Source organism: Punica granatum, chromosome 6 (assembly GCF_007655135.1).
Source record: "Punica granatum isolate Tunisia-2019 chromosome 6, ASM765513v2, whole genome shotgun sequence".
Taxonomy (NCBI): Eukaryota; Viridiplantae; Streptophyta; class Magnoliopsida; order Myrtales; family Lythraceae; genus Punica; species Punica granatum.
The window spans coordinates 18,133,765-18,146,076 of NC_045132.1; the positions used below are offsets into that span (position 1 = coordinate 18,133,765).

The 12,312-nt window shown below is 40.6% G+C and overlaps 2 protein-coding genes across 2 annotated transcripts; both read right to left on the reverse strand.

Annotated features, from left to right (window-relative positions):
* Positions 1-561: 561 nt before the first annotated feature.
* Positions 562-4,303, reverse strand: LOC116210525 (histidine kinase CKI1-like). Its single transcript, XM_031544408.1, has 5 exons — positions 4,210-4,303; positions 3,849-4,113; positions 2,656-3,236; positions 1,408-2,475; positions 562-873 (listed from the first exon to the last, which is right to left on the reverse strand). The coding sequence occupies exons 1-5, from the start codon at positions 4,261-4,263 to the stop codon at positions 664-666; spliced, it is 2,178 nt and encodes a 725-aa protein (XP_031400268.1). The 5' UTR covers positions 4,264-4,303; the 3' UTR covers positions 562-663.
* A 2,867-nt stretch (positions 4,304-7,170) lies between these two features.
* On the reverse strand, positions 7,171-11,306 carry LOC116212217 (histidine kinase CKI1-like). Its single transcript, XM_031546785.1, has 7 exons — positions 11,253-11,306; positions 10,879-11,115; positions 10,033-10,719; positions 9,510-9,885; positions 8,754-9,328; positions 7,527-8,669; positions 7,171-7,380 (listed from the first exon to the last, which is right to left on the reverse strand). Exons 1-7 carry the CDS (start codon positions 11,304-11,306, stop codon positions 7,171-7,173), a joined length of 3,282 nt encoding a protein of 1,093 aa, XP_031402645.1.
* Positions 11,307-12,312: the final 1,006 nt, after the last annotated feature.

Genomic DNA, 12,312 nt, shown 5'->3' on the forward strand with positions numbered 1-12,312 from the left:
AAAGTTGATGCATCCCTATGAAAATCTTGTCTTGAGAATATTAACTAAGAAATGTCCTTTCTTTCATCGGAGAATACCATATTATCGTGGCATACCCACCTCTACTTTGTTTGAAAGGCTCGAAATAATTGCATCTTCTATGGTTTTGCTCATATCACTGCTCAAGTCCTTCCTCAAATTCAGGTTGTTGTTCGTTATAGGCTGTGTGGAATTAAGGATTTTGAGAAGAAGGCCATTTCAGCACAACACAAAAAACTTCTTTCAAATTGGGGTGTATTATAGTAAGACTATTTGTATAATGCGTCCGTGACATGGGTGTTATTGAGGCTCTGTGATGCCTTTTTTGGTTAGCTTCTGACAGACCTTCAGGCAATGAAAATATTTTCTTCACAATCAAATGAACTCTCCTCCATTTGCCAAAATAAAAAATAAATAAAAATGTATCTATATATATTACCTCTCCTCTATTAGTAATTAGAATCGGTATCTTGCTTCTAAGGGCTTATGTCAGACCAAATATAGGGAAATTCCAACATAATATAAGCATTTTTAAATATCAGGTTATAATAATTTGATTTTCTTAATACCGAAACTCAACTTTATTTATTGTTTTTAGAGTTTGTACTTGGTACACATAGAGTTTCATGCATGAGTTTGCCAAATCTATGTGATGTTCATCTCTTGGAGAACTTCGACGAGTCTTTCTTTCTCGAGAGGCTTTTGGATGTACGAGTCCATCCCCACCTCGAATGCCATCTTCACTTCTGGACCCTCAGAATGAGCACTAACTGCAATGATTGGAATTCGGACGTTGTATTCCAACTCCTCTTGCCTGATCCTTCGAGTCGCATCATAACCATTCACTATCGGCATCTGCTAAGAGGTGAAAATTAGACTCCCATCTAAATTATAATTAGCGAGCTAGTATCACTTTAGGCATTAAAACCAAGAGAATTTGGAATATAGACTTCGGAAAAAAAACGTTTCTATAGCATATGTTCCTCGCCGTCAGCAGCGGTCTGATAAGTAAAATTAAGGGGGAAAGAATCAATTTTCAGTTGTAAGACAAGAAAATTTCATATCATGACAGATACCAGATTTCAAGAATATCTTGAGAAATCCCAACAAATTGTTTTCATGTCACCAAAAACTTTCTGCAACAATTGGTAGACAAAGAACCATTTTCAAATTTTTGTATTCCTGCTATCATCGGAAAACCTTTTGATCTTGTGCAATTTAAAACTTTTCGTCCCGATTTTTTCTTTGGTATCAATAAAGAAACTAACAAAAAAGGACTACTCCAAGTTTATGTTTCCGTCTTCATAGCTAAGTTATAAAATTAAAAGAAAAATAGTATATATAGATATATATATATATCGATGACCGAACTTATTTAGAGATTATTACCTCACAGTCCATTAGGATGAAATCATAAGGCAAAGCAGAAGATGAAAATGAGGCTCCATCGGCAAGCTTCCTCAGCTCTCTGAGCTTACTGGAAACGATTGACACAGCCTCGTCCCCATCTTCGCAGACATCAACACTTGCCCCGAGACTCAGACAAGTCCACTTAGCCAACCTCTGTAGCACCAAAACGTCCTCCACCACCAGTACCTTCTTCCCGCTCAATAGCCTCACCTCGTCAGGACCCTCTTCTCTTATCGAACCTGAACTACTATCATCATCACCGACTGCAATCTTCTTCATCTTTCCTGTTCTGTTCCTCACTGCTGAGGATCCCTTAAACTCAGGCAGAAGCTTGATCACCTCGATCAAACGGGTCCCATGAAATGGCCTCGAAATGATTACATCATTCGAGAGGTCTAGGTCGGGCTCCTCCTCCAGGATTCTCCTGTAATGAGCAGATGGCTTATCAAGCCACACTACCTTGCAGCTGGCAGTATTGGTATTCTGAATCCCTCTTCTGAATTCCGATACGACTCTGATGAGTTCCATAATCGGCCCAAAACTCAAGTCAACCACAAGAAGCAAGAACCGGCTATCAAAGGGTTGAATCTGGTCTTGGTCGCTGCTGGAGTTGTTTGAGGCCGACTCGCTTAGGCTATCTGCATTCTGGGACATGTCAGATTCCCCCGATGAGCTGTGGCAAGAGAGGTCCAGATATCGCTTGGCCTTCCTCAGAATTGAAGGGAGCTTAATCCATTCCCTCCCTGCCCAAACTTTTATCCCGAGCCTCTCCATGTAGCTCTTTGACACCCTCCTCCTCTCCGTGCCCCCTATCAGTAGAATGGCCAGCGATAAACCCTCATAGCTCGAGCGGCAAGGAAGGCTCAGGTCCGCCTCAGGACCAAAAACATTTTTGGATCCTTTTTCGGCGCCTTCCTCATTCATCAACTTGTGGGGTGAAACAAGAATGCCACCTGAAACAGCAAACAGCATGTTGAAGCGGAAGCATGTCCCCGTCTTCTCAATCTCCTTTTCCACGATCTTTATGTCACCTCCCATCAGACGCACCTGAATTAATCAAAGATCCCAAATTCAGCACTAGGAAAAATTACCCATTCCTTGGCAAAAACTGTTCCTATCAACTTCAATTTAAAGAAGACATGAAAATTTGTCTGAAAAGATGAGAGAAAGAAGTGTTCAGACAAACTTTTCACGTTGTAAATGGAAAGCTTGATTAATTAATTTTACCAGAGACTGAACGATCCCGAGGCCTAAGCCGGTCCCTCCTTCTCCCTGAGCAGTTTCCTGTACCTGTACATAATTCTCAAACACAGAATTCCATTTCTCTTTTGGAATCCCTTTGCCAGTATCGTTCACCTCGAACACAAACTCCATGGAATTTGGTTTCCTCTGCAATCTGTTCACCCCCTCGTCATCTTTGCACCAGCCTTCTCCCTTCCCAAAGAACCACGAGGACAACCTTTTCTTCTGTGCCTTCTGATTAGTCGTATGGATGGTATGATCCTCCGAGTTTGGTTCCTGAGCCCATGCTCGAACTGTTATATGCCCCTCAGGTGTGAACTTCACTGCATTGCTTAATAAGTTGCTGAGGATCCGCTTGAGCTTTCCCCTGTCTCCCTTTACGATTGAGTGCTTAAGCATCGAGCCGTCAAAGAGGTCCAGGACCACGTCAACGTTTTTCTTCATGGCCACGGGATGGAACATATCAACCACGTCCTCAAGGAGTTGTGCCAAGTCAAACTCTTCCTCCTCGAGCACCATCTTTCCGGCCTCAATCTTGCTCTTATCGAGAATAGAATTCAGTAAACCTGAACACAATGCATAGTATTGCTGCCAAACATCAGTTTCCCAGTTATATACATAAAATAATAAACTTAAGGGCCTGACTATATTTGGAAAAGTGCTTTAGGTCCAAATATATATATATATATATATATATATATATTATAACTCATCTCAAGTCTCAGTTAAGAAAACTAGATCGTTATAGACTTTTTGGGCCGCAAAAGATGGCCATATATTACACCTTTTTTTTTCCTTCTTTCTTTCTTTATAGACAAATTTGTAACACGTTTGGTTGTAGGGGAAACGATAGTATTTTTTAAATGATATAATAATAAATTATGTACGTCCTCATCCAACAAGATTGACCTTTTAAAAGGGAAAATTTGCAAATGCTTGTGATTAATCCAATAATATTTTTTTTCGGTTATAAGGGAGGCCTATAGCCTAATACAATCTAATAATATTCTTAGACCCGAAAAAGACTCAAAATTAATCACAAGCATTTCCAAAAATTTAAGACAACACAATGCAACCAGTTGAACCAATTGCTGGTCTAACTAAATATAAGAACAGGAAATAGTTGTATTTGAAGTACTTTCTTTTTGGAAGTAAATTACGTCTGAGAGCATTTCTACCTAACAAGTCCTTCGCGCAATTGTCCATTTGCTCCAAATTCTTAGCTAGCTCGGTCATAGGGGCAGCCTCATGATAGCACATCTCAATGAATGCACTGATGCAGGCAAGGGAGGCACGGATGTCATGGCTTGCTTTTGCGAAGGCAATGCTCTCGTTCTGAGCCTGTCGAGTCGCCTCCATCTGTTCAATGAGCCTAGCAGACAGGCGCATCTCTCTCCTTGCAGCCCTCACGATTACGCATATGAAGCTGAGGATGACTATGAGCTGTAAAACAATTAACATTACAAGCACTATGAGCGCGAGCTTGCTCTTAACCGGTAGTTCAGGCTCTTCATGGAAACGTAACAAAGATATACTTACCAGAAACACGAAGAACCAAACAGGTCGTAACACAGGAAAGGAGCTGAGTTGCATGTTGTTCTCTTCAACTTCTGATGAGGAAGATTCAGATTCCTATACATTATTGTTTGCTTATCAGAGCAATACAACCGTTTGAAATTTAATTTTCTGACTGAGAATTAAAGAAGCAATACTGGAATACACACACTAACTTATATGTAAGAGAAATTTCCCTTCTGAATGTAAATAATGAAATATAATACGAGGCTTTTCTTTATAATTTACATGATTTCATGTAATCACATATATCTGACTGTTCTCAAATTCACTTCTTTGTAAATAATTTAACTTGGGATTACTTTCCTAATATTTTTATTCTAATTCTTTATTAGTATCTTAAATAAAATGTGAAACATCTACTTGTAGATATTGTTCGACCGTTACTGAAATACACGCAACGTTCTCAAAATCCCATATATACATTTAGCACGTGTTTGAATGGATCGCCATAACGGCCCCGTTACCATTCTAGGTGGGATAAAAAATTCCATATATATATATAGTTTAAGTTTGTGTAACCTATAACTGGAGATCCATCGGGGCCTTCAATTCCACATCCATCTAAAGATCTAATGCCCGATCATGTGAGTCTTCATGACTATTCCAGCTTTAACGGGACTGGCTATGAGAAAGCAATATAACATATGCAACTTCGTATAAAATTGTCGAGCATCTACCTCACATTCAAATGCACTAAAAAAAAAACAAAAACATAAGTTAGGAATCTCTACCCGGAAAGATCAAGATATCTGCAATTATAGAACATATATAATACAAAATTACGAAGTTCTTGTAGCTGCATGGTTAGAGGAGGAGGATGACGAGAAGGAAGTTCATTAGCCAGAAAGAAAAACTTTACCTTACAAAAAAAACCCTAAGTAAAAGAACTAAGTTGCCAACTGCCAAAGATGATGATGATATATGAACGAAAGAAAAGGTACTCGCTAGATTTCCCTTTCATGTAGATTATAATAACGTATCAGTCCATGGTTTTCTTTTACTGCTTGGTTACGAGAGAATCCAGTTTCTTGTGATAGCATTAAAAACGAAATCTAGATAATAATGGCAAATTTTGTTTTATTTATTAGATAATGTAATTGAACGTGGAGGGTTGGTGCAGTTGACAAAATGTACAAAGGTGGATGACACTCCATAGTCTCAACTTTTAAAAAAAAAAATTGTAGCGGAAAAAGGGGCCCGAGGAGTGAGTAATTGACTCTAGTTAAATTCCCGCCGCCGGTTAAGATCATATGCCGCCGCTAAAAGAAATAGCGGCACTTCCTAAATCACATACTAAGTAGTTTGTACCTAGATAGTATATGTGATGCGCGTTGAAATCTCAAATGAAGATATTGTTTGACTGCTGAAATGCACGCGATAAATACTACTTAATGAATAGATTTATCTCATTATGTGTGAATGACAAATCTCTTCAAAGGAGATGATGATAGCATTTAATTAACATGATATCAGAACAGTCATCTCAGATGTACTGACCTACTGTGGCTTTTCTGGATGTCCATCAAGGGCACTTGTAACTTTTGAACATCAACAGCTAAATGCAACAATACAAGGAAGATGGATGATCTGACAACTGGACAATTTGACTTCATCAGCAGGAGCACTTTTTTTCAATTATACAAAAGGCCTATGGACCTAATACAAAGAAAAATATATTTAGCAAACCTAATGAAAGCACATAAGCAGTTCCGCAATGAAAATAAAACCAAGAATCTCTAAATTACCATAGCGATGGCATGTACTACTACGGTACATCTCATTTCTCCGTTAGTTGGAGTACTTCATCAAAAACAAATAATATATTGCACGGAATCAAGCATGGACAGAGACGGCCTAGAGGGCAGCAGTCGCCCTTTATAAAATTTTCACGCTTTAAGAAAATTTATATATGGTTATTTGATTTTGATGAAATTCCTTATGTTCTTCATTCTTCCAGACTGCTTACAGTACAGAAAACTATTCTTTTTCTGAAGCTTCTTTTCTCTGTAGCAATTCACGTGTCTAATTGATCCACACTAAACTTTTTCTGGTATTTTTACGATCATGCAAAACATATTTCTATAGCACTCTGATATAGTACTCGCAGGAACTACAAAAGTGTTTGGTAAAGTGCGATCAAAGCCGTGCATTGCAATATGTGTGAGATGCTTGAAACCTCCTCTTGTGCTCATTATGCCGACGTTTCTCGAAAAAGTATAGGCATATATGTTTCGTATGGTCAATTATGGATTCAACAGAGAACTGAATATCTCCTTCACTTATTAGAACTTGTAAAGCACAGCAAAGATACAACAATGTTCATTTTCTAAGGACAGTTTTACCCTCCGATGCAAATGATAACTCCATGATAGATTCAAATTAATGAAAATCTGCACTAGGGTTAATGGGTTTCGATGGACAATAAAGCCATAGAGAAGGAGAAGGATGTATCAGGAAATGGCCTAGGCTACATTAAAACTTACTATTTACCAATAAGAAAAAATCTTAGCTGGTACTGTCGAGTCTACCTAACAACACATTTTCCTCTCTTTCCCTTTTCCGGATTTTCAACTCCCGTTGGAGCCTAATCTTCTCAATTTCTGGCCTTATTTTCTCATCTTCTGTAACTTTTGTCGAACCCCTTGGATTTACTTGTTAGGAAAGGAGAGCCAAGCTAAGGCTTACGGTGGTGGAAGGTGATGAGTTTCTGCTGAGCAGTCTATTTCGTAGCAAACGAAGGATGATGATCATGAGAACAAGTATGATTCAGTCCTTGGGAATACTTGTTCTAAGTGTTATCGACCCTCTGAATCCGCTGTCAATATGAGTGTACAGTGCCTAAATTTGTCATCAACATAATCTTCATAATCAACAAATTGAAATTCATTTTACAAACAAACTCAGAAATGGGCAAAGTGAAATTCATGCAATGTTCAATTTACAGAGGATTTCCATGAGGCTGTCTCTCGTGAGAGGCTTTTGGAGGTACGAGTCCATCCCGGCATCTGAAGTCATCTTTACCTCTGGGCCCCCAGAATGAGCAGTCAATGCAATGATCGGGATTCGAACATTGTACCGCTTCTCCTCCTCCCTGATTCTTCGAGTTGCTTCGTAACCATTTATTCTCGGCAACTGCACAAGATATCAATTATAGCTTTCCGATCAGATGAATTTGCCTTCAATTCGAAACCCAGAGAAGTCATATATTTCCAAAGCTTGCTACCTCGGTAGTCTTTCTTATTCTTCTATAATTTAAAAAAAAATTCATAAGAAATTACCTGACAGTCCATGAGGATGAAATCATAAGTCAGCACGGCAGAAGAAGAGGCTCCATCCCCAAGCCCCTTCTGCTCACCAAGCCTGCCCGATACGATCAACACCGCCTCTTCCCCATTCCCACAGACCTCTACACTTGCCCCAAGATTCATAACCAATGCCTTTGCGGCCTTTTGTAGCACTAGCTGGTCCTCCACTACCAATGCCCTTTTCCCACTCAGCGGCTTGGATGCTCCTGGAGCGGCCCCCCTGACTTCTCTTATCGAACTGGTACTATAGTCAACTTCCCCTACTGTGAGGCCCAGTTTCCTACTCTTCATCTTCAGGCTCTGATTCCTCACCACCGATGATCCCCCAAACTCGGGCAATAGCCTGATCGCCTCAATCAAGCGGCTCCCGTGGAAGGGCCTTGAGACAATAATATTGTCCCAGCGGTCGAGCTTACCCTCCTTCTCCAGGACAATCCTGTAGTTAGCACGTGGCTTATCAAGCCAGACTACCTTGCAGCTGGTGGCACTACTATGGATCCCTTTCCTGAATGCCCGTACAAACCTAATCAATTCCTGGATCGGCCCGAAACTCATATCAATTACCAGCAGTAAGAATCCACTGCGACTGTGAACCGGCAGACTCGGGCTTGATCCTTTGCTTGAGTTCTTTGAGGCAGACCTGCTCAGGCTCTCACTCTTCTGATGACTAACATCCGATCTGCCCGACGAGCTGTGGTGAGAGAGGTTCAGCTTTTGCTGAGCCGTCCTCAGGAGAAACGGAAGGTCAGTCCACTCCCTCGCTTCCCAGACCCTTATCCCAAACCTCTCGAAGAAGCTCCGACATACTCTCCTACGCTCCTCATCCCCCATCAACAAGACTACACCTGATGATCCCACTGGTCTCGGGCTGCTGTTCTGCTTTGGACTCCCCCGCATGCTCAAGCTTCGGCTAGGACTCGGGGTTCGGATTGTCAGGCATGGCCATGGATTAATTTCTCTCTGGGGACCTAGTTCAATGTCTTCCCCTTTCATCGACTTGTCAGGTGAAGCACTGATGTTACCCAGCACGGTTAGAACAACATTAAAGCGGAAGCATGTCCCTTTCTCGCCAATATCCTTGTCTACGATCTTTATATCGCCACCCATTAGACGTACCTGAAATAGTAAATCTGAATTTAATATGAGAAACTATATTTGAAGCAAATCAAATGCAGAATTAGTAGTTTCGACAGGTCTTACGAAAGACTGGACGCTCCCAAGGCCAAGACCGGTGCCTCCTTGTCCCTCAGATGCATCCTTTATCTGATTATAGTCCTCAAACACCGACTTACGTTTCTCTTTCGGTATCCCTTTCCCTGTATCATTCACCTCGAACACAAACTCCATGGAATTTGGGTTCCTCTGGAATGCGACTACCTCCTGAACATCCTGATTTGCCACATCCTTCCCAAAGAACAAGCCTGACAAATTCTTCCGCCACCCCTTCTGATTATCCGCTATTATGACATTCTCCAAGCTCATTTTCTGGGCCCACACCCGAACTGTTATATGCCCCTTGGGCGTGAATTTCACCGCGTTGTGCAACAGGTTACTCAGGATCTGCTTGAGCTTTCTCTTGTCACCCCTTACGAACGAGTGCTCAAGAACCGAGCCATCAAAGAAGTCCAAGACCAAGTCTACATCCTTATTCATGGCAAAAGGATGGAACATATCAACCGAATCCTCAAGAAGTTGGGCCAAATTGAAGTCTTCCTCCTCAAGCTGCATCTCCCCCGCCTCGATCTTGCTCGTGTCAAGAATGGAATTCAATATACCTGAACACAATAATTTATCACTGTCATTCATCGGTCATATTTTTCGGAACTTCTTTCTATACATTCGAAAATAAGGTGAATGGCTACCCGTTGAACCACATAATTCTACTGTTTCTTGGCCATGTGAGCAGTTTAATCGTTGTATCTAGTTTTCTCAGGAAAATATTATGCGAATCAATACCTAACAGCTCGTTTGCACATTTATCCATTTGCTGCAAGTTCATTACGAGCTCAGGCATTGTAGCAGCCTCATGATAGGAATTCTCGATGAGGGTGGTTATGCAAGCGAGGGAAGTCCGAATGTTATGGCTTGCTTCGACAAAGGCTTTGCTCTTTCTCATACTCTTCCTCTCAGCCTGTTGGGTCGCCTCCATATGCTCAATGAGCCTTGCACACAAGTGCATCTCTCTCCTCGTGGATCCCGCAATTATGCATACAAAGCTTAGTACAGCTACAAGCAGAGCAACAATTAGCGTTACGAACAATATGAGCACAAGCTTGCTTTTCCCACGGATGGTGCTCGTCAGAGAGTCGTCTGGAACAGCCAGTATGTATACCTACATACATCGGAAATTGCATCATTGGACAAATGAAAAAGGTTGTCATGTTCATCCAATGCACATCCAGTTTCATGAATGGAACTGAATGGATTGAAACATTTCTACGCGAAATTTTTCAAAAAAGTAAAAGAACTTGCTGCATACCGATTCTATTCCCAGAATTTTAATGTGTGAACAATAGAGCACATACGTCGTGCTCAAGTAGGTGATTCTGGCATCCCTTAACTTGTCATCACCACCGCTGGAATAATCGCATGTCAGATTCACGAGCTGAACCATCTCACCTTGTCCACTCTTCACCTCAAAGGAGACTGATCCATCGCCAACAAGAGATGGTTGAGTATTCGGGAGGCCTTGGAGAAGAAGTCTCCCATCTTGACTGATCAAGTACAAGCTCGCACCCTCAAGATTCATGCTCAAGAACATCCCTTTCAGAGAATTCACTGGAACCCCAACCGAAATTATGCCTCCAATCCCGAGGCGGGCTGTGTTTGTCAGGACAAGATCCTGATCACTGTTCCACCCAGCTTCTAAAGATGCAAAATACCCGCTCGAGCTGTTGACGGCTTTACGAAACCAGCCAGAATTATCTGTATGGACCAATGGATGGTAAGGAAAGGCAATTCCATAGAGATTTCCTGTATCGGGGTCCACGAGCTGCTTATACCAATTGTACGAACTCGAATTGGAAGGACTTGAGGAATTGGCATAAAGTGAGACCACTCTGTTTCCATCGAGGTAATAGGAGAAGAACAAGCCACCTAATCCAATGTATGAAATCTCCGAGACAAATGGAACCACTGATAATGTTTGAAACATCAATGGAGCCACCTGTTACAAGAAGCGATCTTAGACGAAAATTCACTTCTACCATGTCATTTACCCGAGATCATAAGTTAAAGCTTGCCTACGGATCATGAGAAGACTGCTAACATATATATATATATATATATATATATATTTACAATCAGAGGGCATATCATTCCATACCTTGCTTTCAATGTCGGCAAATGAAACTTCAGGCCCGTTGAGAGACGAATTGCAAACTCTAGCTAAATTCGTGGCCGTAAAATTAAGGGGAATCATCAGTTTTGCAGTCTGCTCAATCTCCGATATCAACAGAGATTTGAGCCTAGCAGAGTCCGAATCCACTTCTCTCTCGATACGGCTCATGATACCTCGCCAGAACGGTACCAGCCCGACCGGGATAACGAGCACCACAAATGCCTGAATCACGAAAGCAATAAATTACAAGAATGATCATCGAAAATGCTCATACTATCTTTATATCCTGAGAAAGTAGTACAATAAAGAGAGAAAGATTACGAATCGGGGTATTGCGGTAAGAAGAGATTGGTGTCTACCAGAAATGTGAAGAAGCAAAGGGGACGTGAGGCCACACAGGAGCTGAGCTTCATGGTGCAATCTTCAACTTCCAATGAGGAAATTCAGAAAATATACAGCAAGTTTGAATTTTTACATAGCCTATATTTATGGCAGCATATCTTCGAAAATCATCAGAAAATCTTTGATGAACATCTAAAAATTCTCTTGCTCTTTATTAAATCACGTGATACCATATATCACAGTTCTTAAGTTCACTCCCTTCTATAGAACTTCCCAGCCTATCCAAGAGGGTTAAGCTCGGTCATCGCACAATGCATACTCAGCCTCTCTTGACGTGATGAAACCTCAGGCCATCATTCGTTCAACTTTCCATATACATGTGGACGAGCTGAATTACATATGTCATGTAGAAAAGAAAATAATTTGAAAGTGAAAACCACAAAAACTTGTGGTGCAATTGGCGAACTGCGGTGAAAAATTATTATCTCCTTTTTATAATTAGTGAATTGATCAATTGCTGCATTCAAATCATACAAAATAAATTATCAGATTATCGAGATTTGTCAGGGTAAATCTATCTTTTCAGGAAACTCCCCTGGAAATGAATCCAAGTCCAGAATATATATGAAGTCTAATTAAGTTCTAATTACTTGGTATTTACCATATTGCCGTATGTGATGGTTATAAACAAGTTAACAATATCTGAAGATTATATACACGCTACCAAAAAAAAATCCAAATATTTCGGAATCGTTATTTCCAAATTATTAAAATCCAAATATTTCCAATATACAGTTTTAGGCAACATTTATATTCTCTCCGGTGTGTATATTGGAATCTGGAAGCCCATATGCCCAAATAATTATGTTTCAAAATGCCCTTAGCCTATCAAACAAGTCTCGCATGTACGCATTGCTGGGGTTCACATAATAATTATCGGCTAAGTCTTATATTATCAATAGTTTTCTCATAGTTAATAAATCTTCAATTATCCAAACCATTAAAGGACTGCTTAAATGGCATAAATTGTACAAGGTCCCCATAGAATTCCATGTAACAAAGGGGACCTGTGAGTTT

Coding starts and splice junctions, on each gene's coding strand:
- LOC116210525 (XM_031544408.1), bottom strand. CDS start 4,263: ATGCAACTCAGCTCCTTTCCTGTGTTACGACCTGTTTGGTTCTTCGTG. Junction 3,237..3,848: donor TTGCGCGAAGGACTTGTTAG/GTAGAAATGCTC, acceptor CATTGTGTTCAG/GTTTACTGAATTCTATTCTC. Junction 874..1,407: donor TCATCCTAATGGACTGTGAG/GTAATAATCTCT, acceptor ACCTCTTAGCAG/ATGCCGATAGTGAATGGTTA.
- LOC116212217 (XM_031546785.1), bottom strand. CDS start 11,306: ATGAAGCTCAGCTCCTGTGTGGCCTCACGTCCCCTTTGCTTCTTCACA. Junction 8,670..8,753: donor TTGGGAGCGTCCAGTCTTTC/GTAAGACCTGTC, acceptor TTACTATTTCAG/GTACGTCTAATGGGTGGCGA. Junction 7,381..7,526: donor TCATCCTCATGGACTGTCAG/GTAATTTCTTAT, acceptor TATCTTGTGCAG/TTGCCGAGAATAAATGGTTA.